The sequence below is a fragment of the Notamacropus eugenii genome, chromosome 3 (genome assembly GCF_028372415.1).
Source record: "Notamacropus eugenii isolate mMacEug1 chromosome 3, mMacEug1.pri_v2, whole genome shotgun sequence".
Taxonomy (NCBI): Eukaryota; Metazoa; Chordata; class Mammalia; order Diprotodontia; family Macropodidae; genus Notamacropus; species Notamacropus eugenii.
In genome coordinates, this window is record NC_092874.1 from 210,877,462 (window position 1) to 210,904,596 (window position 27,135).

At 34.1% G+C, this 27,135-nt stretch overlaps 1 protein-coding gene across 7 annotated transcripts in view; it reads left to right on the forward strand.

Moving 5' to 3' along the window:
- The window catches only part of SCAF11 (SR-related CTD associated factor 11), a 91,043-nt gene that overhangs the window by 58,146 nt on the left and 5,762 nt on the right, over positions 1-27,135 (forward strand). For all 7 annotated transcript variants that reach the window (XM_072654260.1, XM_072654259.1, XM_072654261.1 and 4 more), the window contains 7 exons: positions 8,207-8,307; positions 9,154-9,221; positions 18,384-18,442; positions 18,546-18,652; positions 19,793-19,894; positions 22,511-22,617; positions 23,713-26,301. In XM_072654260.1, the coding sequence (XP_072510361.1) occupies positions 8,207-8,307; positions 9,154-9,221; positions 18,384-18,442; positions 18,546-18,652; positions 19,793-19,894; positions 22,511-22,617; positions 23,713-26,301 (3,133 nt within the window). The remainder of the gene's footprint in view (positions 1-8,206; positions 8,308-9,153; positions 9,222-18,383; positions 18,443-18,545; positions 18,653-19,792; positions 19,895-22,510; positions 22,618-23,712; positions 26,302-27,135) is intronic.

Below are 27,135 nucleotides of genomic sequence, written 5' to 3' on the forward strand. Positions count from 1 at the left end.
TTACAGAAACAATATAAATAGTATTTTGATTTCTAGGCTGTTCACAAAGATATAATGTAAATTGTAACCATATTTCATTCAATACATTATTACGTTAAGGTTATATTCAAGGTTCTATTGGTTATATCCAATATTCACAGTGCTTTGGTAGTAGAAATAAAGTTTAAGTAAAATACACTTCAATTAATCAGTAAACATTTCAGTATATCTGTGTGCCAGAAACTGAGCTGTTGTTCTCTTGGGTTATAGTATAAAAGTAAAATAACCATAATAAGCAGTAATTATAAGAAATAATCCTAATAATAATAATGGTGATGATGATAATGATAGTATTTATATAATACCCACTTAGGTGCCAGGGAACATACTAGATGGCAGTATTCAATCAGCGTCAATTTATCCGTCAACAAACTGAGCTTTCCATATTTACCCCAGTACCTGGTTAGTAATACAATATTTTATCAAATGTCTTTATTTTATATGATCTGCCCTTTTGTTTTAGTTTGGGGAACATACAACATCAAATAGGTCTGGTTTATGACATTTTCTTTGCTCATTAAATACATGACTCTTGCCAATTTCAAATCATCAAAGAATCCCAAAGATTAACATAATTTCTTGAAAATGCATATGAAGCTCCATGTTTCTTCTATTTTCTAATGCATTCAAGGATAAATTCCTGTTTGCAGATAGGAGCTCCTGTGATGAATAGGTTGTGTAACATGTAGTCAGTTAGAACCTGAATAAAATAAGTTCAGTCTTACATACTGACTTCTGAAGATTTGCCTTGGAGTTGAGATAAACGGGATATTACCTGAAGGAAAAAGTGTCCTCTCATCTAAAGGGAAATAAATGCCTTAAGTCAAACACCATGTACCACAGAAATAATCCCTTAGTCTTAGAGAACCAATTTAACATTAAGTTGTTCCCATTTAAATCCATCAATTGTCCTAGTCTCATCATAGTCTTTTTTGCTACTGATATATAGCACGTTTCCTTCTGTGTCATTACACAACTACTCCTTGCATCTAAAAAAATCAATTCCCAAATTGGCTCATTGGGACTATACTTTTGAAAAAATAGTGCTAGTTTTTTTCCCTGAAAAAAGGTTATAAAAAGCAAGTTATCTTCTCCATTATTCCCCGTCGTCCCAGGAATTGTTACTGACTAGCAACAAGTCTGAAAATTCATTTGTATAAGTACATATAAATCTGGTTAATTAAATCCACGTTCTGTCCCTAAACTTAACGTACCTCTATCAGTGTGTCATTTACCTCCTTGACATTTTAAAAACATTTAAATTACCTCTTGAAAAGATCTCTTTTTTGGCTACTGTTTTGGCAGTTTCTTTATGAGCATCCAGCTCCTCTGCTGCATCACAGGAGCCCCTGATGCTTTCTTCAATCCCTTATCCTTCTCTTTGCCTACCAACCCCCACATCCCCAATACTTCCTGACCATTGTCACTTTGAACAGATGGTTATTTCTTTGAAGAGTCACTCTCAACTAAGTTTGGTTCAGCTTGTCACACTAACTTCCTTTTTACCACAGACAATTTTTTTATGCTAGTTTCTGAGATAGGTAAAAAATTTTTCACATTTTTTAGTGACTACTTTGTCCTCCCAAAACATCTGTTCCTATAGCTAAAGCTTTGAGTGGTAATAATCTTGTAGCTTCTATACAACAATTGTAATGGCGATTGTAGGTTTCTAATTGGGTTGGAGACTAGATTTGAGATCTGTACCTAGGGTCAAAATCACACAACTGATATTTGCTTTTATACTTGTTTCTCACTCGTTATGGAGCCTAGAGCCTGCAGTCACTCCTTTTTCTGGACTACCCCCTGAAGAGGCAGTTCTCTATCCGCACTAGATTTGTAGACCCATGAGTAGGTAATAAGCAACAGAGCTATCAGTTGGTACAAGTAGCTGCCTCCTACACAAGGGTAGGACTCCCCCACCCTTCTCTTCCTCCACACTCCCCCCCCAATCTCCTCACCCCTCCACTCCTCTCCCCATGCCATATCTAGTTTCTCTTCTTACCCTTGTGCATCACTACAGGTAGGCCCATTTTTAGTCCTAGCACCAAATGGCATGCTGCTGGCTAGTGCCCATCCCCACTACCCGCAGACCTTTGTGTCTTTCTCTTTTAAAAATTTTTTATTCATTTTAAACTTAAATGTAAAATGAGAAAAGAAAAAAAAAGAACCCTTCCATGTGCACAGCAGAACATGAGAGGATTCAGTATAAAGCAATATATTTCCATTTCAAGAAAACTTATGTAATAAATACTATACATTGTTTTCAAAGCTACCCAGTTTTCTGTATTTCCTTCTAGGTTTTCTTTTGTCCTCTGCTGTGCACTTTTTATTGTATTTTGTTTTTCTCTCCCCATCCCCATAGAAGATTGCAATTAAATGCAAATATATATATATATACATATCTATAAACACACACACACATACATACATATGTACATTCCCTAACTGAAGAGCATCTTTCCTTTTAGCCAATCTGATTAGTATAAGATGATACCTCAAAGTTGTTTTAATTTGTATTTCTCTAATCAATACTGATTTAGAGCATTTTTTTCATATACTTATATATACTTTTGATTTCTTCATCGAAATACTACCTGTTCATATCCCTTGACCATTTATCAGTTGAGGTATGACTTGTATTCTTATAAATTTGACTAAATTCTTTATTTCAGAAATGAGACCTTTATCTGAGAAATTGGCTATGAAAGTTTTTTTTCCCAATTTTTTCCAACTTTCTTCCTGCTCATGGCTACATTGGTTTTATTTATACAAGAACTTTTTTAATTTAAAAGTAATCTAAAGTATCCATTTTACATCTCAACAATGCTCTCTATCTTGTTTGTTTCTTCATATATTTATTATTCTGTTCATGAGTCTGGTAGATAATACATTCCATGTTCTTCTAATTTTCTTGTGATAGCTCCCTTTATATCTGGGTCATGTGTTCATTTTGACCTTATCTTGGTACCTGGTTTAATACATTGGTCTATGCCCAGTTCGTGCCAAATTGCTTTCCAGCTTTCCTAACAATTTTTACCAAATAATGAATCTTTATCCCCCAAATTTAAATCTTTACATTTGTCAAACACACAATTACTATAGTCCTTTGCTGCTGTGTATTGTATATCTACTCTGTTCCACTAATCTACCTTTCTTTTTGTTAGCCAGTACCAGGTAGTTGTGATGCTGCCTTACTGCTGAATGTCTTTCCTTTATTTTCTTTAAAATTTTTGAGCTTTTGTTCATCAGAATGAATTTTATTAATTTTTCTAACTCAAATATATTTTTAGTAATTTAATTGGGTTGACATTGAATAAATAGGTAAAATTGTTATTTTTATTATATTGGCTTTGCCTACTTGTGAACAATGTATATTTCTACAACTATTTAAATCTGACTTTATTTTGTATAAAGAGTGCTTTATGTTCATGTTCATGTAATTCCTATGTCTGTTTTGGCAGGTTATGCTCAGATATTTTATACCATGTAGTTATTTTAAATGGTCTAAAATAATATTGGTGACACATAGTATAGTTTTCCTATTTTTCTCTTTTATTTAAATCTGTTTCAGCTTTAACTTTGGTCTGATATTATGATTATTAGCCCTGCTATTTTTACATAAATAAATTCTACTCTAGCCCTTCATTATAATGCTGTGTCTCTCATTTTTATTGTGTCTCCTCAAAGTGATATATAGTTGAATTCATATTCATTCTGTTCTCTGTTTTTGTTTTATGGGTAAATTGCTCCCATTTGCATTCAAAATTATAATTACTTGTTATGTATTTTCTTTCATTCTATTTTTCCTCCCTATCCTTTTAGCCCTATTTACCCTGTCCCTCTACACTCATCTAATTTACTTCTACCTGCTATCTTGTCTTCCTATTCTTTAATCTGCTTACCTCTCTAGGAGTCCTTCCCTAATCTTATCCCCTTACTCTCTTATTTCTTTCTGAATTTAGATGATTTTTAAAGCCTTCTAGATGTATATGTTATTCCCTCTTTAGCCCATTTCTGATATGAGTTCCAGCACTACCCCCATTTCTCCCTCCATTTCTTTTGTACCAGTTCTTCTGTTCGTGCCTTATTTGTTTGAGATAATTAGTCCTTTTTATATCTCCATATGTAGTTTTATTTTTCAGAATCACCCCATCATACACAACTTAGCCTAAGCCTTTCTTTCAAACTACCCAAATAATGGTCACAATCTTAAGAGTACTGATAATGTTTTCACATATATAAATAGTTTGACCTTATGGAGTCCCTTATAATTGGTCTTTAATGTTTACCTTATCTTTCCCCTAGATCTTATATGTTGAATTTTCCATTCAGTCCTGCTCTTTTTGTCAGAAATACCTGAAAGTCTTTTAATTTTTTAAATGTTCATTTTTTTCATTCAGGATTTACTCTTGGTTGTAACCTCAGTTCTTTTGCTCTATGAAATATAGTGCTTCAATACCTACAGTCCTTTAGCAAAGAAAGTTGCCAAGTCTTCTCTAATCTTGATTATAGCTCCGTGATATTTAAATTGTTTTTTTCTCATTGCTTGCAGTATTTTCTCCTTAACCTGGAAGCCTTGAAACTTGGCTATGTTATTCCTATAAGTTTTCTTCCTGGGATCTTTTTCAGGTGATGATGAGTGGATTTTTTCTATTTCTGCTTTACCATCTTCTTCTAGAACTTCAGGGCAATTGTCCTTAAGGATTTCTTATAATATTGTATCAGTATTCTTTTTTTAATCATAACTTACAAGTAGTCCAACAATTCCTGTATTCTCTAATTAATCCATTCTCTAGATCACCTGTTTTTCTGATGAGATAGTTCACATTCTATTCTATTATTTTCATTCTTTTGATTTTGTTTTATTATTTTTTGGTATCTTATAATGTCGTTACCTTCCCCTTGATGTCCAAATCTAGTTTTCAAGGAGTTATTTTCTTCCTTAAGTTTTTGATTTTCTGTTTCTAGTTGATTGATTTTCTTTTCATAGTTTTTTATTTTTATTTTCTTGGATTGCTCTTATTTCTGACTTTTTCTTGATATATCTTGCTTGATTTTAAAGTCCTTTTTAAGTTCTTCCAAGAACTCCTTTTGAGTTTGTGACCATTTGATGTTTTTCTTTAAAAAAGGAGTGACTTTTTTAACTTTGGTATTTTCCTCTGAATATGAACTCAGATCTTCCCTATCCCCAGAGTAGTTTTGTTTGAAATCTTTCTCATTTGCTTACTCATTTTTATTTTTGCTTTGTTTTCTTATTAGCAATTTATTATTATAATTAGATTCTAGTCCTGAGGTATGGGGAATGGTGCTGCAGGCCTTATGTTATTATTTTCTGAGCTCTCTTCAAGCTTCTAACCTTGGGCACTCCTCTCTACCCCTGAGCCAGGGCAAGGACCCTTACCCATACTGCCCCACAAATGCTCTTACTCCTCATGGTTCCTCAGGTGATTGAAACCTCCAACTTTCCTCATATTGAAACCAGGGACTGTGCTCTTCTGCATGTGCCCATAGCAAGCAGGATCCCTGCTCCTCTGCTACCACAATCTCTAGGCATGTGCTGACTCCTCTTCACCTGCAGCAGCAGCAGCCTAAAACCAGATCTGGTCAGCACAGCTGTGTTTAGAGTTCCTTGACTGTGAAAGGTCCTTCAGTCTTCCCCTGCTTAGTGATCATTCACCTACACTGTCCTTGAGGTGAAATTTCCTGAGTCTAAAAGTGCCTTCTAACCCAGCTGTCCCCAGGGTTTGCTGTTTGTTCATTCTACAGAGCTGACCTTTAGGTGTTTGCACCAAACCTCCACCCCTGGTGGTCCAGTCTTTCCTGAGATTTTCTCTGGTTGTCTTAGGAGGACAACTGCTTTGCTCTAAATTTCATTTGTTTCTCCTGCTCTACTTTTGCTTGAGACTGTGTTCTTTTTTTTTTTTTTTTTTTTTTTTTTTTTGTGAAGAAAATTTAGAGAGCCTGAAGTTTTCTTACCTACCCTGCCATATTCCCAGAATCTCTCCTGATATGGGCTGGAAAAATGACTCATTAAAATTTTTTTAACCCTTGAATTTTTCCAATTAGGATTCTGTGTAGTACATCTTCTAAATCTTTGTAGGATAATTGTATGTCGGGGTGTCAGTTACAGATGGTGGTCCCTGGCCATCTTAGCTAGTACAACATTATTGCTACAAAGACATAACAGCCATTGAGAGTTGTTCCAAGTGTAAAAAGTTGCAGGATGCTTCTGTACATATATCAATTGCTTGGTAGTCTTTTCCTGTTCCATTTCCCCTCCTCCCTAAGACCGTAATCTTTGGTTCTTATACTTTATTTTTCTCTTTTTTAGTACCTTTCCTTTCCCTTTTATGGTCTATCCTCTGATGTTGAAGTTTGTTTTCCTTGGGACTCTGTGCTCTCTACTTTGTCCGCCCTATTAACTACATCTTTCCCAATCTCCACTTTCATTCTTTCTGTTCTTAATAACAACTAGAGATGTCTAAAACTGGCTTTCTGAGAGGTGAGTGGTATGTGCCCTTTTAAGGTCTTTAGGTTGAAGCTTGAACCTTTGGCTATTTGTCATGTTTATTAAAGTGTATTTCTTTTGTGTATGGATTGGACTAGATGGCTACTGAGGTCTCTTCCAACTCTATGCTTCTGTAACATCTGGATAGAAATATCCTGTGTAGGTACTTTTGTAGTAGGTACTGGTGTATGGAGCTCAGGAAAGGTAACTGAGAGCTGGAAATGTATATTTGGAAGTAATCTGCATAAAATTGTTTAAATTATGTGGATGATTGAGATCACTAAGGGAAATTAGTTAGACAGCATTTATTAAGTCTTCTCTGACAGACATTATGCTAAATGCTGGTAATTCTCTTCTTCCCTCGCCTTCCCTGCAAAGCAAAGATAGTAGAAAAGATAAGCATAAATAGATAAAAGATATATGGATGTATCTTATAGATAGTAAGTGGAAGGCAGTCTTGGGGAGAAAGCTCTAGAAACTGGGGGGGGGGGGCGAGGAATAAGGCCTATTGCAGGTCTTATGCTAGCAGAGTGTTGAAGGAAGCCAGAGATTCCAAGAGGTAAGAAGAGAAAATTTTCAGGGAAGTGAACTTGAGGGTAGAACTTTAGAGAAGACTCACATTGATGGGTCAATAATAAGAAAAGAAGTCAGCAAAAGAGATGTAATTGGCATGTGGTTTTCAGTAGCACAAAGGAAAGATATTTTAGTATCTTTTGAATTAAGTATAATGTTTTTAAAATTAAAAAATAACTTCACTTTGTTTGGAAAAGAGTATCATCTGACTATTAGAAACTCTTTAGTATGCTTTACTAAAGAATCGTAGTAGTTCAGGGTTTCTTAACATGGGACTTGTGGACTTTTAAAAAATATATTTTGAAAACTATGTTTGACTTTCTCTGTAAATATATATATATATGTATACATATGTATATATGAATTTATTTTAAAGTTTTATTCAGAGAAGGGATCCGTAGATCTCACCAGGCAGCCCGAGGGTTCCATGACATAAAAAAACTTAAGAATACCTATATATGTTTGGTGTCATGAGTGTCTTAGGGGCAGGGGAGGCAATGTGCTAATGTCTTCTGGTTTGTATTTGATTTTCCTAATTGGAATGTGTGTAACTTGAGAAATATGTCTTGATAAAAGGGAGTTGAGACTCCCTTAAACACTTAAATTACTAGCATAAATGGAAATTAATTATTTTATCAAGTTAAATGTAAAAATAGTAATATTTTTCTTAAACTGTTTAACAGGTCACTCATTGGTTTAACTATGGGTTTGTAATAAAAATTGAAATGCAATTAGTTTGGAAGAGGTTTTATGTTCCTTTAGGTCACATGATATTGGTAAAGCTGTCTTTGCCAGAACAATCAGTCTGTCAAAGATATTTTTCTAAGTACCTAAAGCCAAATATTTTCCATTTTTAGATGGATAGCTCATGTTCCATAAGCATATTTTATATAGGGACAATAATTGAATCCTCTAAAACCTTATTCTATCTCCTTACTGTTGGTACAGAAGTCATATAATTAAAAGTCAATATTTGGGTAACTTTTTTTCAGTGAAAATACTAGTTCTCATGCCTTTTATCATTTTGGGATAAAGTTTTTTTTATCACGTTAAATTCTAACACTATGAATTTGGTTTTCTTTATAGGTTCAGGTAGAGAGACAACTAAGAGAAACAGATGATAAGAAAAAAGAATGCTCCTTTAAGAAACAGGATTCCTGTTCTGTATATATTAAAAGCTGGATGAGGTCAGTGGTGAATTCCAGAAATGGAAACCAAGTTGGTATTGTTCCATAAGTAAGTTTGTTCAGAAAACCTTGGTTTAGATGTTATCCAGTCTCTTAAATGAGTAAAACAAAATATTTTTAAGGACTTGATATTGTAAAGGCACATTACCTATAACTTTAACAGGTGAGTAGAAATATCATCTATCTTTTTGGCAACAAAAGATAATGGTAACTAATGGTAAAATTGAGGATATTCCAGAGGGATATCTGTGCCAAAATTTAGGGAATACTCCTACATTTTCTTTCTTTTAGTGATAATGGATTAGATACCACTTATTCTAATCAGCCCTGAATTTTACTTAAGTAGAAACTTTTCTGTATATTATATTCTATACTGTTTCTATATGGTAATTTTTTTTATACTAGGGACTATAATGTTAGCCGCTCTTATTCTGTGTTCTTCTTTGTTATATAATTTTCTTCATATGTCTCATGCACATAATTACTTCTTTCTTGTTTTCAAGTTGAATTGATAGTGTATTCCTGAACAGGCTCCACTATAAATGTCTATATATCTATATCTATCTCACTATATATTATAAACGTTAATGCGCTATCTAATCTGGTAGTTAAGTTGAAATATGTTATTTAAGCATAAAGCTATTCTTTCAGCAGAATAAAAACATAATTATTTTACGTTTTTTGTGATCATAAACTATTTAAAATTTTGAGTATTATATGGAAAATTAATGAGATGAATACACAGAATTTTTCCAACATGGCTACCCTGTCATAGAAACTTAGTTAATATGAAAAAAATAAACTATTAGTTTTTCATAGTTTTCATTTCTTTCTTGATATTCACAGAAAAAGAGCAGATGTAAAAAGAGATCTGTTAAGTGCAAAGTTTTATGAAGATTTGAAGAAAATGCATAGTAAGTAATTTTTGTGTGTTCTATTCCTACTTTGGTTTTCTTAATTCAAGTCTTTACACATTTTATGTTGTGGCTCTTTGAGTAGTTTCATAACTGATTATCCTTTACCAGTTTCTGTCTCATGTTACTAACTCATGAATATTGCCAAAACTTCATTTTCACCTTGTGTAATAATTTTTTTTCCATATCATTCCCTTGCTCAAAACCTTTAGTAGACTCCCCACTAACTCTCCATAAATTCCTTCGTTTTATGGTCAAGACCCTTATGCATCTACATTTCCTTACCACCTTCCTTTTTTACTGGTAACTATGTGAACCTTTTTCATTACCTTTGCTTGCATTAATGCCTCCATTTAAATTATCCTCTCTTCTTTCTCTCACTGTTGAACCCATTCTTCAAGGCTCACTTTAAATCTTACTTCTCACTTCCTTTGTGAATCCATACTGACCATCTGACCCTGATGTGATTCATTTGCTCAGATTCTTAAAGGAATTAGTCTGTACCACTTATTTGTAAAGGCACTTAGCATTTCTTGGTGGTTTTTTTAAAATGTGTATATCTAGCTTTCTTACCTAGATTATCATTTATTTCTGGAGGCAGCATCTTTGTCAGTTACTTTACCTTGAATGTTAATTATGTACTCAGAAAATGATTGTGAATTACTTGTGGCCATAAAACAAAGTGAAGCTAACTGGACTATGCAAGTTTTAAACTTGTGACCTATGCTTGGTTAGTATAACCCACGAAAACTATAGGGGCTTATTCTAACTCTCTCTTACACTGACAAGTCAGGTCTCCAGATAGCAGATATCTCCCCCTTGGGGTTCTACTAGATGTACTGTTGCAACTGGAATTTAACAACAAGATAATATTTATTAGCAGAGTCAACTGGCCTGACAATCAATGGGTCAGTGGCTTACCTCCATTTATACCCCAAGCACGAGAGGACAGGTCATCTTATGTAGGTTTTGGGGAGTGCAGCATAAAGAATAGAACAGGGTAGATGACATCATGGGGTTGAGAGCAACATGATTGGTTATAGAGCTGAGGCACAGGGGATAACATTATTGGTTGGAAGTTTGGTGATGGGTGCTAGCAATGACCCCCTTCTTCTCTCGTTAAAATAAGAAGTGCTCATTGTTTGAGTACAGATGTAAGATAGCAGCCCGGACATTTGGACAGTAAACCAGACATCCTTGAAGGGTAAGTTGGTGGAGTAAAGATATCAGACCCAATTCCCTTTCTTTTACATACGTTTTCCAAGGTCACTTAAATTCCTTGAAGCAAGAAAGCTGAATTTTTATATTTAACCTGTTATAGGCTAGCTGAACTCTGAACTAAGTTCAGGGACAAAGAATTATGACTTAAATAGTTACAGGACAAAATCAATTAATTGTAGATGGGATCAATAAGAAAATGATGCAGGATCAATCTTAAATTTCTCAGTACCTAACCCTGAGGGGTTGTTAGTGTTTTACTAATAGTATTGGCCCCCTATTCTGTCCCCTGATTATCACCCCATTATCATTTTACCCAGCTATTATCTCCAGAATATCAATTGATATCTGTTAATTTTATGAAGATATTAATGGTAAAAGTATATTAAGTACCAAACTTCAAAACTTTCCCCCTTGAACTGGAGCATACTCTGTGCAGCCATTTCCTAATTGTTGGACATCCCCTCATTTTCAGTTCTTTTCTACCACTAAAAGAGCTGCTATAAATATTTTTGTACATATAGATGCTTTTCCTTTTTGTTTTTTGTCTCTTTGCAATGCATACCTAGTTCTGAATTGCTCTCCAAAATGGTTGAATTAGTTTGCCACTTCACCAACAGAACATTAGTGTCTCAGTTTTCCCACATACCCTCCAATATTATTTTCTTTTTCTGTCATATTAACCAATCTGTTAAGCAGAAGGTGGTAACTCAGAGGTGTCTTTAATAAACATTTCTCTATCATCAATAGTGATGTAGGTCATTTTTTCACATGACTGTAGATAGTTTTGATTACTTCATACGTTGATCATTTATCATTTGAAGAAGGGCTCCTATTTCTATAAATTTGACTGAGTTCTCTATATATTTCAGAAATGAAGTTTTAATCAGAGCAACTTGCTGTAAAACTTTTTTCACAGTTGTGATTGCTGTGTATTTCCCTCCATCCTACTTTCCTTTGATTATCCTACTCTTTCCTTTCTCCCTATTCATTCTCAGAAGTGTTTTGCTTCTGACTTTGACCTCCCCCAATCTGCACTCCCTTCTATCATCCTCCTCCCCACTTCTTTTATCCCCTTCCCCTCCTACTTTCCTGAGTGATAAGATAGATTTCTATACTCAACTGAGTGTGTATTATTCCCTCTTTGAACCAGTTATGATGAGAGTAATGTTGGCATGCTCCCCTCCTTTCCCCATATACTACTCCACTATAAAATCTCTTTCAAGCTTCTTTTATGTCAGATAATTTACCCCATTCTACCTCTCCCTTTCCCCTTCTCTGAGTGCATTTCTCTTTCTTATCCTTTATTTTTTTAGATAATGATCCCATCATATTCAACTCATATCTATTCCCTCTATGTATATTCCTTTGACTGCTCTAATAATGAGAAAATTTTTAGGAGTTACAAAGATCATTTTCCCATATATGTGTATAAACAGTTTAACCTTATTACCCTTATGATTTCTTTATCCTCTTTAATTTTTTTATGCTTGAGTCTTGTATTTGAAAGTCAAATTTCAGGAATTCTTTAAAGTCCTCTGTTTCATTAAATACCTATTTTTCCTCCCAAAGAATTACACAGTTTTTCTGGGTAGGTGATTCTTGTTTGTAGTTCTAGTTTCTCTGCCTTCCAGAAATATCATGTTCCATGACCTCTGATCCTTTAACGCAGTTGCAAAGTTCTGTGTAATCCTGAATGTGGCTCCATGATATTTCAGTTGTTTTTTTTCTGGTTGCTTGCAGTATTTTCTCCTTGACCTGGGAGCCCTGGAGTTTGGCTATAATATTCCTAGGAGTTTTCATTTTGGAATCTCTTTCAAGAGGCAATCAGTGGATTCTTTCAATTTCTGTTTTACCTTCTGGTTCAAGAATATCAGGACAGTTTTTTCTTAATAATGTCTTGAAAAATGATGTCTGGGCTCTTTTTTGTACATGGCTTTCAGGTTGTTCAATTATTCTTAAATTCTGTGTCCTGGATCTATTTTCCAGGTCACCTTTTTGTCCAGTGAGATATTTCACATTGTCTCCTATATTTTCATTCTTTTTTAAAAAAATATTTTCCTGATGTCGCATTGAGTTATCAGCTTTCACTTAACCAATTCTAATTTTTAAGGAATTATTTTCTTCAGTGAACTTTTTTACCTCCTTTACCATTTGGCCAATTCTACATTTTAAGGAATTATTTTCTTTACTGAATTTTTGTATATCTTTTTCCATTTGGCCAATTCAGCTTTTCAGGTCTCCTCATTGGATTTTTGTGCTTCTTTTATGATTTGGTCTATTCTGTTTTTTTAAGGTGTTGTTTTGTCAGTATTTCTTTCTTTATGCCTGCTTTACCAAGTCATTGACTCTTTTTTTCGTGATTTTCTTGCATCATTCTCATTTCTCTTTCCAATTTTTTTTGTTTGCCTCTAATTTGATTTTTAAAATTGAGATCTTTCATGACCTGAGACCCAATTCGTATTTTTCTTTGAGGCTATGCATGTATCTGTTTTGACTTTGTTTTCTTCTTCTGAGTTTGTGTTTTGCTTTTCCTTGTCACCATAGTAACTTTCTGTAGTTGGATTTTTTTTATGTTGTTTGCTTACTATTTCATTTTGTTTCTTGACTTTTAACTTTGCTGAAGTGGGGCTCTGCCTCCAGAGTGGAAGGGGTACTGTTGCAAACTTCAGGTTTTTATGCAGCTGTTTTCAGATATGCTTCTTGAGATATGAAAGTTTTCAGTTCTTCCAAGGTGTTGTGATCTGCGGAGAGGTGTGTTTCTTACTCTCCTTTCCTGTTCTCTGCTATGTGGGTGACCATAAGCACCCTTTTCTGCCCTGGAGCTGTAACCTGGGTTCTGACTCCCCTGTGGCTGCAAGCTCTGGTGCTCTTCCCCTCCTTCGGACTGAGACCTAGATCAAAATATGGGCAATGGAACAGTCATGCCCCCCTGTGCCAGCAAAGGGACCCCTGTAATCCCAGTTATCTCACCCTCTTACCCTCTCTGGGCTGAGAGGTCCAGAAATTGACAGTGCTGCCACTGTGATTCAGTTGTTCCAAGGCCTCCTGTTGGTTTGCTGTGTGCAGCATGAGCTGCTCCACTCTCACCTCAGTGCAACACTCCTTTCCTCCCAACCTTCTAAGTTTCCTGGGTCTAGAAAAAATTTTTACCCTATTCTTTTGTGGCTTCTGCCACTGTAGATTTTGTTTTGAGATATTATTTAAAGTTTTTTGGAGGGGTTTTGGGGAGAGCTCAACCTAGTCTAGGGATGGGGGACCTATGGCCTCAAGTACGGCACCTTGACTGAATCCAACCTTCCTAGGAGAAATCCCTCTCTACCTGTTATAATCATCTTGGCTCTGGCCCTCATTTAAAAAAAATTTTGAGTTTAAAAATCTTCCCTCTCCCTAAATAAAATTCTAAGTAATTTGATATTGATTATACATGTGCAGTCATGTAAAACGTATTCCCAATTTAATCATATTGTGAAAGAAAAAACAGAACAAAAGGAAAAAAACTCACAATAAAAAGAAAGTGAAAATAATATGCTTTGATCTGCATTCAGACTCCATCAGTTCTTTATTTGTACATGGATAGCATTTTTTACTACGATTCCTTTGGAATTGTCTTGGATCATTGTATTTCTGAGAAGAGCTAAAGTCTTTCATAGTTGATCATCAAACGCTTTTACTCTTACTGTATACAATGTTCTCCTCTTCTGCTCATTTCACTTTGCATTAGTTCATGTAAATCTTTCCAGGTTTTTCTGAAATCTGCCTCCTCATCATTTCTTATAGCACAGTAGTATTCCATTATATTATATTCCACAACTTGTTGAGGCCTTCCCCAATTGGTGAACATCCCCAATTACAAAAAGAGGTATATAAATATTTTTGTGCTCTTCCTTTTTTCCTTTTTTTTAATGAGTCAGTTGGTGGCACAGTGGATAATGGTAGGTCTGAATGTTATGAAGACCTGAGTTCAAATAATACCTCTAAAGATTGTTGTGAGAATCAATGAGATGAGTGTAGAGAAAAAAGGGTTTTTTTAGTACAGTACCTGGCACATAGTAGGTGCTAAAAGTGCATATTCTTTATCTCTCTTCCTTTTTATCTCCTTTTCCCCTAGTACAGTCCCTTTTCTCTCTTTTTTCTTTTAAGACCATCAAAACAGAACAAATCCACTTCCATTCCCTTTATTTGTATTCACTCTTTGTCCTTGAAAGACTTTTTTCAAGCAGGTACATTCTCTTCATCCAAGCGTTAATTAGTATAGAAGTCATTGTATAGCACCTTGTATATGTTCAAATTGTGTTTACCTTTTCTGTTTTCTCTTGGCTCTTATATTTATATTTTGGTGCTTTTACTCCTTAGCTTTCTTAGCTTTAGCTCCTTAAGCTAAACGAATTCTGTCTGGAATGCTTGAGAGCCTTCTGTTCTATTAAAGGTCCCACCCTCCCCCTGCTCCAATAGAATTATAATCAGTTTTATAGGATTAATTAGCCTTTGTGTTTTTTCTTTTGTAATACCATATTTGAGGAATTTTTCCCTTTTTTTTTTAATGGTTCCTCAGTATTTGAACCAGGCACCTGCAATTGATTTTTTTAAATCAAATTTTCCTTATTATTATCAACTTGACAATAGCAAAAAATGTTTACCAATACGAAGAAGAACAGTAAAAGAGCATGTGAAGCTATAAATCTCAGCTTGGTTTTTCCCCCCTGTTAAATTTAACATGGTAGTTCCAACACTGACCTGTTTTGTCTCTGTCCCCTTCTGAACTTCCCTTTGCTCGTGTGTTTATTTTATAAAATGATTAGGTATTGCTATTTTCTTTTTACCTTTTTTTAAAGAAAAGTAATAGTCACTATTCCCCTAAAACTTTTCTTTCTCCTCCAAAAAAGAAGCCCTCATTTATCACTCAAAACAAATCAGTGTATTGGCTGTGACTGAAAATGTAGCCTTTTGTACTTCGAGTCATCAATCACCTCTTTGCCAAGGGGTTACAACCATGATTCAGCATTAATCATCTGGAGTCATGATTGCTCATGGCTGTCAAGTGTTTCAGAGTTGTTTCCCTTTCCAACATTTTAGCCATTGTTTAAATTGTTCTCTGGTTCTGCTCATTTCACTCTGTATCAGTTCATATCAGTCCACCTAAAAGCCCTTCTAAGGTTTTTTGGAATCTGTCTTTTTCATCATTTCTGACCCTTATAGTGATAATCCATTATATTAATAACATAATTGGTTGAACCATTCCCTACTTGATGGGCAGTCATTTTGTTTCCAGTTCTTTGCTGCAATAAAAAGAGTACTATACATTTTTGTATGTGTATGACCTTTTTTTTTCTTTTGCTTTTAAATACAAATGCAAACAAAGTCAGGAGTATACTTGTTGAAATATTTTTTATAAATTTCAGTTTCTCCAGGTAAAGAACTCCCTGTTTTCAAAAGCTAATTTCTGACATACTGCTTTTCAATTTCCCAGCAGTTTTTGTTGAATAATGAATTTTTATCCCAGTAGTTTGAGTTTTTTGACTTATAAAACATTAGGCCACTATATTGCTTCTGGGTCTTGTGTACCTAATGAATTCCACTCATCAATGTTTTTATTTTTTTTTAATTACCAAGTATTTCTAATGATGACTACTTATTAGTATAGTTCCCACCTCTTTTCTTTATTTTCTTGAGAATCTTGGCTTAAACATATATTGTTATCCTTTGGAGATTCTATTGGTCACAGATATTGATACCAATTTTTCCAACAGTTTTATTAATATTATTTGAAAATCTTATTTAATATTTATAGCAGCACTCTTTGTAGCTGCCAAAAACTGGAAGTCAAGGGGATGTCCATCAATTGGGGAATGGCTGAATAAATTATGGTATATGAATGTAATGGAGTACTATTGTGCCATAAGAAATGATGAACAAGAAGACTGCAGAGAGGCCTGGAAGGACTTATATGACCTGATGCTGAGTGAAAGGAGCAGAACCAGGAGAACTTTGTGCACAGCAACGACCACAGTGTGCGAGAGTTTTTTCTGGTAGATTTGGAATTTCGTAATAACGCAAGAACTTTTAAAAAAAAAAAAATCCCAATGGTGGTTCTCTAAGGCAAAATGCCTTCCACACTCAGAGAAAAAAATATGGAAGTCATTCGCAAAATGTAGCAGATCATGTTTGTGTATGTGTATGTTTTTGTGTATCATGTTTTGATTTGTTATATGATTTCTTTCATTTATTTTAGTCTGACTACATAGCATGACAATAATGAAAATATACTCAATAGGAAAGTATATGTAGAACCTATACAGAATTGGATGCAGTCGTGGGGAGGGAGGGGGGTAGTGGGGGGTAGGTGTGGGGGGGATAAAATCTCAATTGTATGGCAGTGATTGTTAAACATTAAAAAATAAAAATAAAAATAAAAAAAAAAGTCTTATTTAAGCATCCAAGAACAAGACAGAATTACCAACCAAAACTCAAGAACTCAGACACTGAATGTTTCTGCAAGTGGTTCTATATTCTGCAGAATGGGTAATAGAAAGTCAAGCAGCTACTGTGTGTGATTATCTTAAAAGAGATAGCTTTTGAGTAGTCACAGCTTTATTATCAACCAGTCAGACAGAAAAAACACTCTTCTATTGTGTGTAGTCTTAACAATAGAAGGATACAACTCTAGCAATAAGAGAGTGACCTATTTTGAGCAGTTGCAGGTTGGTTTGTAATGCTATCCCTGTGCATGTTGAGAATTGTGGAGATGTTAGTGGTAGCATCTTTTAATAGAAAAGTAGTAATTTTGATCTGTAGGTTACAAAAATCTAAGAGCGTTCTGTGTAATTCATGATGGAATTAAACTAATTATCCTACTCATGATACATGGTAGGAAAAAGTTTTTAAAGGGTTGGAGGGTTAACTTCACTAACATTGGCCAGAAAACTTAATACATTAATAGCATAGTTCTGTTCTATTAAAATTTTATTTTCTTCCATCGAAGAAAATCACTTTTTATTATAGACTTGATCAGCTTCAGCATTAATGTTTCCTGTATAATGAAGAACAAAAAAAGAGACTTGAGTGCTACACAGTGACTTTTATAAAGGCTTTTAAAAAATATACTCTGTGATGGCTAAGAACTAGAAATGAAAGGGATGCTGATCTATTTGGGACTGGCTAAACAAGCTGTGGTGTATGATTGTAGTAGAGTATTATTGTGCTATAAGAAGTAGCAGGCAGAATGATTTCAGAAAAACCTAGAAAGATTTACATGAACTAATGCATAGTGAAGTGAACAAAAGCAGGAGAATGTTTTAAACAGTAACAGCAATATTGTTCTGGGAAGAACTGTGAATGATTGAGCAATTCGATGATCCAAAGGACTAAGGATGAAGCATTCTGTGCTTCCAGAGAAAGAACTGATATATTGTTTGAATACAGAATGAAGCATGCAATTTTTCACTTTCTTTCATTTTTTTTATTTTATTCAAGTCTTATAGAAAATGACTAATACGGAAATGTTTTACAGGATTTCACATGTATAACCTGTATTTGATTGTTAAATATCTCAGGGAAGGGGGAGGGGAGGAAGAGATAGAATTTGGAACTCAAAACTTTAAAAAAAATGTTTTTAAAAATTTTAAATATATATTAAATTTTATCATGGTTGTTCTAATACCTCTGCTATTGGTGTAGCCATACAAAACAAATTCAGACATTAACTGTGTCTGAAAAATGTGATTCCTTCTATACCTTTAGTCCTTTATTTCATTGTCAAAAAAATTGGAACCTATGAAACCTAATACAGATAAGGTCTTATATTGAATTATAATTTTAACCTAGTTACATATACTTTTCATCTTTATAACTAGTTGAAGTAAACTGCCACACTATTGTCCTAAAATCAAAATTTGTAAAATAAAAAAATAAAAGGTTACCAACCCTGCTTTGTTTTTTATGCAGGAAACATTTCAAATGGTGAAATAATGAAAAGGAAAACCACATCAATTAAGATAAATAAGGTCTGTTGAAATACATGAAATGTTTCTTTTGAGCATATAAAATAATGTTAATATAAATATTATTATTTAGCTGTGTTGTAATATTAACTTCTTACTTTTCTAGCCTCAAAGACAGAACTGCCCAAATCACTGCTTCCGAAATTATTTTTCCAGTGTATTTTCTTCTGATAATCACACTGGAGAATCTTCTTGTACCTTTAAAAGTTACTGGTTAGTATTTTCTATTGATCATAACCTGTGATGTTTCAGTAATATTAAACAAGTTTTTTCATAAATTTAAATTAGGGCTTCCAATTTTGTTGTTTTCAAGTTTAACTGATCTTGAAGCCGCTTTTATTTGTGGGTAATGCAGTTATAAAAGGCACATATTTAGAGCTCATTACCTTTTTTAAAAAATTCATACAAATGGTAAAAAACATGGGTTATTGTTGCATGTGTAATTTTTTTGTATGAAAGGTAGATTATATACTTAATTCTAGAGACTAATTTATAAAAGAATAAAAATCAAGAGGAACTCTGTCAGAAATCAAATGTTGAGTTATATTTGTAGTGTTAAGCAAGGATGCACTGATTCAAATACTGTGTCAAAATAGGGCATTCCTGCTTAGATTTTTGATACTGTCAAAGAAGCAAAGAACTGAGTGACTTTAAAAAATTTGTGCCATATCCTTTACAATGAATAATAGACTCCATTGCATGCCTTCTTTTGCCTTACTTAGCTTCAGCTGGGAATTATTGTGGCAAAATGACTAGTGTTTGAACTTTTACTTTTTGAATTTGGGGACAAACTGCAGATAGGCTCAGATGAAAGAGGGAATTTCATCAGTTTGTTGTCCTTGGAGCTCCAGTTTATTTTAAATTGTCGTTGTTGATTACAAGCAGTTCAACTACAACAAAACTGCTATTACTTTTCTTCCAACTTCAAAATGTCTGTGCTACAGTATACATGGGATCAGTAATAACCTCTCACAACAAAACTGCTTTTACTTTTCTTCCACCTTTTCTTTCTTTCCCTTATGATGAGTTGTCTTGAGAATTTACATTTCTCTTTTCACTTTTCCTTCCCTGTGGGATTGTCTGCTTGCAGAACTTATTCTTGTTTTCTATGTCTTGTGGTAGATGGAGATACAAATGTCATATTTGTTACATTATTTGCATTAACTATCAGAAACTTTTATTGACATAGTATGTTAATATGCAGTATTTACATGATTTTTTGTTTAATCAATTGTACTTTAAAGGTTTCCTTTCATTTTGGCAATGTTTTAAAAAAATTTTCTTACTCTGTAGTGTTTGGCAAGATTAATTTTATTTTTCATAATGATAAAATGTCTAAAACTTGTCTTTTAGTACAGGATTTACAGAAGTCACTGAAATTAATTCAATGATTAGGCAGAAGAGACAGGAACTGCAGTTGTCATGGTTCCCTGATACATTACCTGGAATTGCAAGGTAAAATAAAAAATTTTGCTGTGATACTTAAATGTTGACAGTGAATCAAGGAATTTAAGGTTCTTGAAAAATTATGTATAAGTCATAGTTTTAAATGCAGGACAGACAGTTGCTGTTCAAGGTAATGCTGCAGTGATTAGTATGGTTAAAGCTCTTTGATTTTTTAATAATTGTTGATCACCTAAATAATTTAAGAAAATTTTTGGATTTTTGGTGTGGCATACAACTTGGTAGTGAAATTCAGCCATAGAAAATTATTGCAATAGCCTCTAAACTACCCACTTTATACCTTTAATACCTTAATGAGCCCTGCTTTGTTGGTCCATTTTAGATACCAACTCTAGATTAATTTTGGTTACCACAGCTTTTATCTTCATTACTCAAAACCTACAATGCTTTCTTATTAAATCCAATTCAAACATTTATTTAGGCACAGTGTGTTGGAGATACAAAGATAAAAGAAAAAAAATCTGCCTCTACAGGGACTATACAGTCTAGTAAGGGAAAGAAAAGGCTCATAACTAACAGTTGTGCATATTGAAATGTCACAGAGAAATGTCAGAGAGAGTGGCATAAAAGATTCAAAGAGGAAGAGATCATTTTTAATCCAATTTTTTAAAATTTTATTTTTAATTTATGTAATAAAGCAAGCATTTCTCTAACATAGTACAATAAAAAAGATGATTGCACACTGTACAAATATTTTGTGCACAGTTTGCTATTCCTTTCAAATATACAACAAAATTATCAGATACACTTTTTTTCTTCATTCTCCCTCATCCTTCCCCCCCCCCAGAGATGGCTATCATTAGATATAAACATGTGTAAAATTATTCTGTGCATACTTCTATTCATCACTTCTTTCTCTAGATGTAGATATATAATGGATAGAATAACTTATTCTCTCAGAGTTCTTAAAAGTTTTGCTGTTACTGTAATCAGTGTTCTGTTGGTTCTGCTCATTTTGCTCTTCAAAATCTTTCCATGTTTTTCTGAAATCACTGAGTTCATCATTTCTTACCTCACAGTAGTATTCTGTCTCTATCATATATCACCTTGTTCAATCATTCCCCATTTGATGGGCATCTCTGCAATTTCCAGTTTTTTGCCACCACAAAGAAAGCTATAGAACATGTAAGTTCCTCACCTTTTTCCCTAGTCATCTTTGGAAGTAGACCTTCTTAAAAAGGAAATCAGGAAGGTTTCATGGAAGACTTTGAGACTGAACTGAGACTTGAAGGATAAGAAGTATTTCACTTCAGTGATAATTTTTAAAAATATATTTATGAAATGCCTGCTGTATGTAAGATGAGAGGTAGCATTATATAGTGGGGAAAGTTCCAGGCTTGGAGTTAGGAAGACTAGGGTTTAAGTTCTGTCTCTTAAGTTGTATAACAGTGGGCAAGTCACTTACCTTCTCAGTGCTCCGTTCACTTTCCAAGGCTATAAGATAAGGTCAAAAGTAAACAACAGTGTCTACCTTCGAGGGGCTTATGTTCTTACCAAATTTTTTTTTCATTTCCAGTGTGCCTCAAAGTCTTCTCATTTGAGGCACGTTGGAAATGAAAAAATAATCCAAGAAACATTTTATTGTATGGATATTTTACAGTCTGACAAAGATGACCTTACTGTGTCATCTGTACTTCTTCTAAGAACAGTTTTATTATAGGCTCAGAGGGAAGAGTGAATTTCATCAGTAAGAATTGCCTATTTGTTGTCCTTGGAACTCCAGTTTATTAAATTGTCTTGTTGATTACAAGTAGTTAAAAAACAACAATAACAACAAAACTGTTATTACTTTTCTTCTAACTTCAAAATGTCTGTGCTGAAGTATACAAGGAATCAGTAATAACCTCTCTGACTCCCAGGTCATTCTGAATGTCTTTCCTTATTTTCTGAGAACTTTGAGGCTATTAAAAAAATAGTTTGGTAGTTCTTGGTATTGTTTTTGATCATACTTTCCTTTTCAGTTTGTTCAACACAACCAGTTTCATTAGGGCTTTCATTACTTTTGAAACATTTGGTTTCCTCATACCAATAGCCACTGAAGTAGCTTTAACAGTCATTGAAGTGTGCTCCTTAAGAATGACCACCTTTTTTGTTGATTTAATATCTGTTCTTTAAAACCAAAGGAAACACAACAAAAGAGATCAATGAAGCGTGTTTGCATGGCATTAAATCCAGTCTCAGCTGGATGTGAGGAAACCACTTTGATCTAATTTCATGCAGTCAAGCATGGCCATTGGCATCACAGAATGAAGCCATATTGGGATTTATTGCTTGGTATTAAGTGATTTGCACATAAAAAGTGTGTAGAGATGATTATAACTTAAATGTTTTTAAAAACAAAAGCTGTTATAACTAGTAATTACTGTCAATCTCCCTTTAATAGACTGAGGAAAAAAAAAGTCTTCAAAGTTTATTTTCCCCCTTTGACAAATAACTTAAAAATGTGAAAATTTTACTGTTCACTTATCATTGGGCATATAATTACATTTTAACACTTATATTTCAGAAATTATATGTCATCTTGATTTGATTAAATTTTACTTTAAAAAATTTTGGTATATTTTTTGAAATATTAATGTCAATTTGTTTGTATTTCATTTTTTTCAGGATTGGTTTCATTCCCTGGATGGCTGGAGCTGAAATCCTTTCTCTTGTTTCGTCTGTGTTGCCAGGAACAATTTTTCCAATGAATACTATTTCTTTAGAAGATTTTGGTAAAGTGTTAAAATAATTTTTATTTAAAAAAAATAAAAACTTTTCCCTTTCAGTTGTATGGAAAAATAGATAAATTTTGAAAAAAAATAGCCAGATGTGGTGGCTCATGCTTGTAATTCCTGCAACAAGGGAGGCTGAAGCTGATGGATCACTTGAGCTTTCAAATTTTTGAGTTATAGTAGGGCTTATGCCAGTCAGGTGTCTGCACTGAGTCCAGCACCAATATGATGAGCCCCCAGAAGTGGGTACCCACCAGGCTGCCTAAGGAGAGGCAAATGAACCCAGGTTGGATGAGTTCAAAGCGTCTGTGCTGATCATTAGTGGGATCTGGCCTGTGAGTTGGCACTGTATTTTCACACTGGGCAAGGGAGGGAGGAAGGGGAAAAGGAAAAGAGAGAGAAAAACATTACAAAATAGTCCCAGTAAGTTACATTGAATCTTAAACATTGTTTGCTGAGTTTTTTGACAGTGAATTTTGTTTCTGAAGAAATTTAAAGGTTGACTTGAGACTTTTTCTGATTTAATGTACCTTCATTAAGAATATAGCAATATACGTTGGAATTCAAAATTTTAAGCACAGTTCCATTACTTTTTTTATTGACAAAGGATTTTGAGTACTTTCATTGTTTCAGTGGTCGTACATCAGGAATTGTGGTGGCCTCCATAATTAATTTCTTCTTTTAATTACTTTTGAGTAAATTAGAACTTCTTCTGTGTGCTCCTGGTCTTTTCTTCATAACTCATAAAATCATTTATCCATACCAAACATTTGTTTTCCCATCTATAGCTGTGCATTGAACCAAAATGTGATGCCTAATGAATGTATAGTGGTTTAAGTACTATTACTAAATGGGCTAAAGAAAATGTTTCTAAACTTTAACTTGGATTACTAGTGAGGTGTTTTATTTTCAAAAATACAGTATTTATGTAACTGTACAGTATTTATGTAACTATTATGTAAATTATATTAGTTATATTTATTACAGGTATCTGTTATTCAGTAAATTGTATTTTATTTGTCTGTATATATATATATGTATATACATACATATGCACATATATATGCGCATAATTTTTAAAAATTTTGTTGCTAGGGTCATCTTGTGGGCAACATGTCTTAGCACATACACAAGGGGGAGAGGAGAAGAAGCAAACTTCTGGCACTTCAAATAGTAGAGGAACAAGAAGAAAACCTGCTGAAACGACTCCTAGGAGAAGATCTACACGTAATATGAAAACTGAAACTGTCACTCAGCCCCAGAATTCACCGATTTCAAATAACTCTGAATATGATGCCCCAGGTAGCAATAATTCATCTATAAATGTTTCCACTTCAGCAGATTCAAAGAAGCAGATTAGAGCAGTCCCAAAACGAAAGCCTAAGAGAAGAACTAGAAAGGCACCTATAGTTAAAAAGAAGCTTCGAAGTTCATCATCTCTCCCTGAAAAGTCATCTTCTAGTGATTCAGCAGATGAAGAAGTTGTGGAGTCTGACACACTCCCTGTGTTGGATAAAGAGTATAATTCAAATACAGAAAGTTGCAACTCATGTATCGTTATGCAAACAGACAAAGAACAAGAATCTACTAATGGCTTGGGAAGTTTCACTGAACATGCAAACAGTGAGGAACTTGAAGAAAATTGTGGAAAAGAACCTGATACTGTAGAGAAGTCATATTCAGATTCCTGTAACCAAGAACCTTCTGTGCTAATTGAAGAAGAAGAAATTAAGGAAATTGAGAGCAAGGGTAATGAGACCAATATTTTGCATTTAGAAAATGACCTTTCTAACAATATTACTGAGAAAATAGATGAACAAGTCGAAACTCCAGTTAAAACACCCGAACATTTAGAATTTGAGTTAAAGGCAAATGCACCCATAGAAAATCCTCAAAATGAATTGTTTGCACATTTAAAATCTGAGGGTACTGAGGTTAGTGCTAGTATAGAGAATTCTGAGGCTGAGTCTCCTGAGTGTGACGAAGCACTACCAACAGAAGATCATACTCCTGAGAGCACAGAGGTTGAATTGCCTGCTCCTAGAGAATCTGTTGAACTGGATTGCTCTGGAATTGAAGAAAGTACAACAGTTTGTTCAAATAATGAAAATTTTGAAAGTATTCAAGATAGTAAAAATTTATTAAAAGAAAATCTTCCATTAGACAGTGATAAATTAGAGAAGTCTTTAGAAGAACAGTCTGAATTTCTTACTGAAGAGAACAGAAATGCAGATTTGTCTAACTTAGATACCAAACAGGTCCCCAAACATTTTAATGAAGACAATAATGAAACAATACCTATGGAATGTGACTCATTTTGCAGTGACCAAAATGAATCTGAAAGTGAACTCACTGGCCCTGTTGAAACCAAACTGGAGGAAAATTCTCAAGATAAAATACAAGATTCTGATATTGTAAGTGAAGAGAGTGCAAAGCTTACTCATGAGACTGAAAATTCAGCATTTTCAGTAGATAAGGCTAAAAAACCTCGAACTAGAAGGTCTAGATTTCACTCTCCATCTACAACATGGTCTCCTAGTAAAGACATTGTACGGGAAAGGAAACGATCTCAATCCCAGTCTCCTAAAAAAGATATTGGAAAAGAAAGTAGAAAATCTCATTCACAGTCTCCCAAAATGGAAATTACCAGAGGTCGGAGGCGATCTCGGTCTCAGTCTCGGTCTCCAAAGAGGGATGTTGCAAGAGAGAGGAAACGATCTCAGTCTTGGTCTCCAAAAAGAGAGGAAGGCAGGAAGTCTCAGTCTCTCTCTCCTAGGAGAGACACTTCAAGAGAGAGCAGACGATCTCAGTCAAGAGCAAAAGACTCCCCGCCAAGAGAGAAATCTAGGTCTCGAAGCAGGGAAAGAGAAAATGATAGAGATGGGCAAAGGAGAGATCGTCTTAGGGAAAGGAGGGCCAGAAGGTGGTCTAGGTCCAGATCTCGTTCTAGATCATGTTCACGATCTAGAACAAAAAGTAATAAGGCCTCTTTCAGTAGAAATGACAGAGACAGTTACTCTCCTCGATGGAAGGAAAGATGGACAAATGATAACTGGAGGTTTCCCAGGGGAAATGATAGGTATAGAAAGAATGAACAAGACAAACAGAATGAAAATTTGAAAAAAGAAAAAAATGAGGTTAATCCAGATCTTGATGAACAGGGTTCTGTTGACAAGCATAGAAATGACTGTCCAGATTGGATAATGGAAAGAATAAATTCAGGTCCTGACCCAAGGACTAGGAATACAGAGAAATTTAAAGATTCTCATTGGGAAGAAAATAGACATGATAATGCAGGGAAATCTTGGAATAAAAACTTTGGTTCCAGTTGGATGTCCAACCGGGGCAGAGGCAGCCGGGGCAGAGGCACCTTCAGAGCTAGTTTTGGACATGTTGAACAGAATGAAAATAGATGGCAAAACAGAAAACCCCTCTCAGGGAATTCAAATAGTTCAGGAAATGAGTCATCAAAGTTTGTTGAACAGCAACCTTATAGGCGTAAAAGTGAGCAAGAATTTTCATTTGATACCCCTGCTGATAGATCAGGATGGACTTCTGCATCTAGTTGGGCTGTAAGAAAGACTTTGCCTGCTGATGTACAGAATTACTATTCAAGAAGAGGGAGGAATTCTTCAGGCCCACAGTCTGGATGGATGAGGCAAGAAGAGGAAACACCTGATCAAGGTAGTTTATTTTTTTGTTGTTCACTAATAATTTGTTAGTTTTTAAATGAAGGTGATGATTAAAAATTTGATCTACCATCTTTCCTCTTCCCCCTATATATTTACTCATGAGAGTAAACTAAAATGGAGCATCATTTATAGTTTAGGAAACATTTAAATTATAATACAAAGTTTGGATTCTGTTTTTAAAAATTTGTGATTAATAGAATATTTTCCAGATCTTCTCTAAAGCCTACTTAATTCAAGCAGTACTCGGTACAACAAAACTAGATACCAAATTCTATTTCTTATAGAATTTGTCATTTAAAGCAACAGGGATTTGCGCAGTTTGTAGAATTCATTAAATAATATTTAACCTATGTTATTCAGATGGGTGTACTAAAAATATTTCTGATTATAGCTTATATACAAACTGACATTTGTTGAAAATATTTTCTCTATTTTGAAATAATTTAATCAATAAGCATTTATTAAATGCCAGGCAAATGTGAAATTATTTCTCCCCTCAACAAGCCTATGGTAAACATTCACTTTTTTATTTTGTATGAGAAATATAATGAAAAAACAGTTGGCTAAGATCAGAATTGATCATTTTGAATTCTAAACTAAAACTTAATAAAATCAAAATCATATATTTTCATTGAACAATAAATAAATTTCTTGAATTCATATCCAGCATTTATGGGCCACTATCACATGAACCTATTTCTTAATACTTTTTTTTGTTTGTTGTTGTTGAGTGGCATCAAAAAAAAAAAATCATCCTGTACTAGATATTACAAATGTTTGTAGGATTTTTGGTGGTGGTGGTCATAGTATTGACTGAACTTTAGAT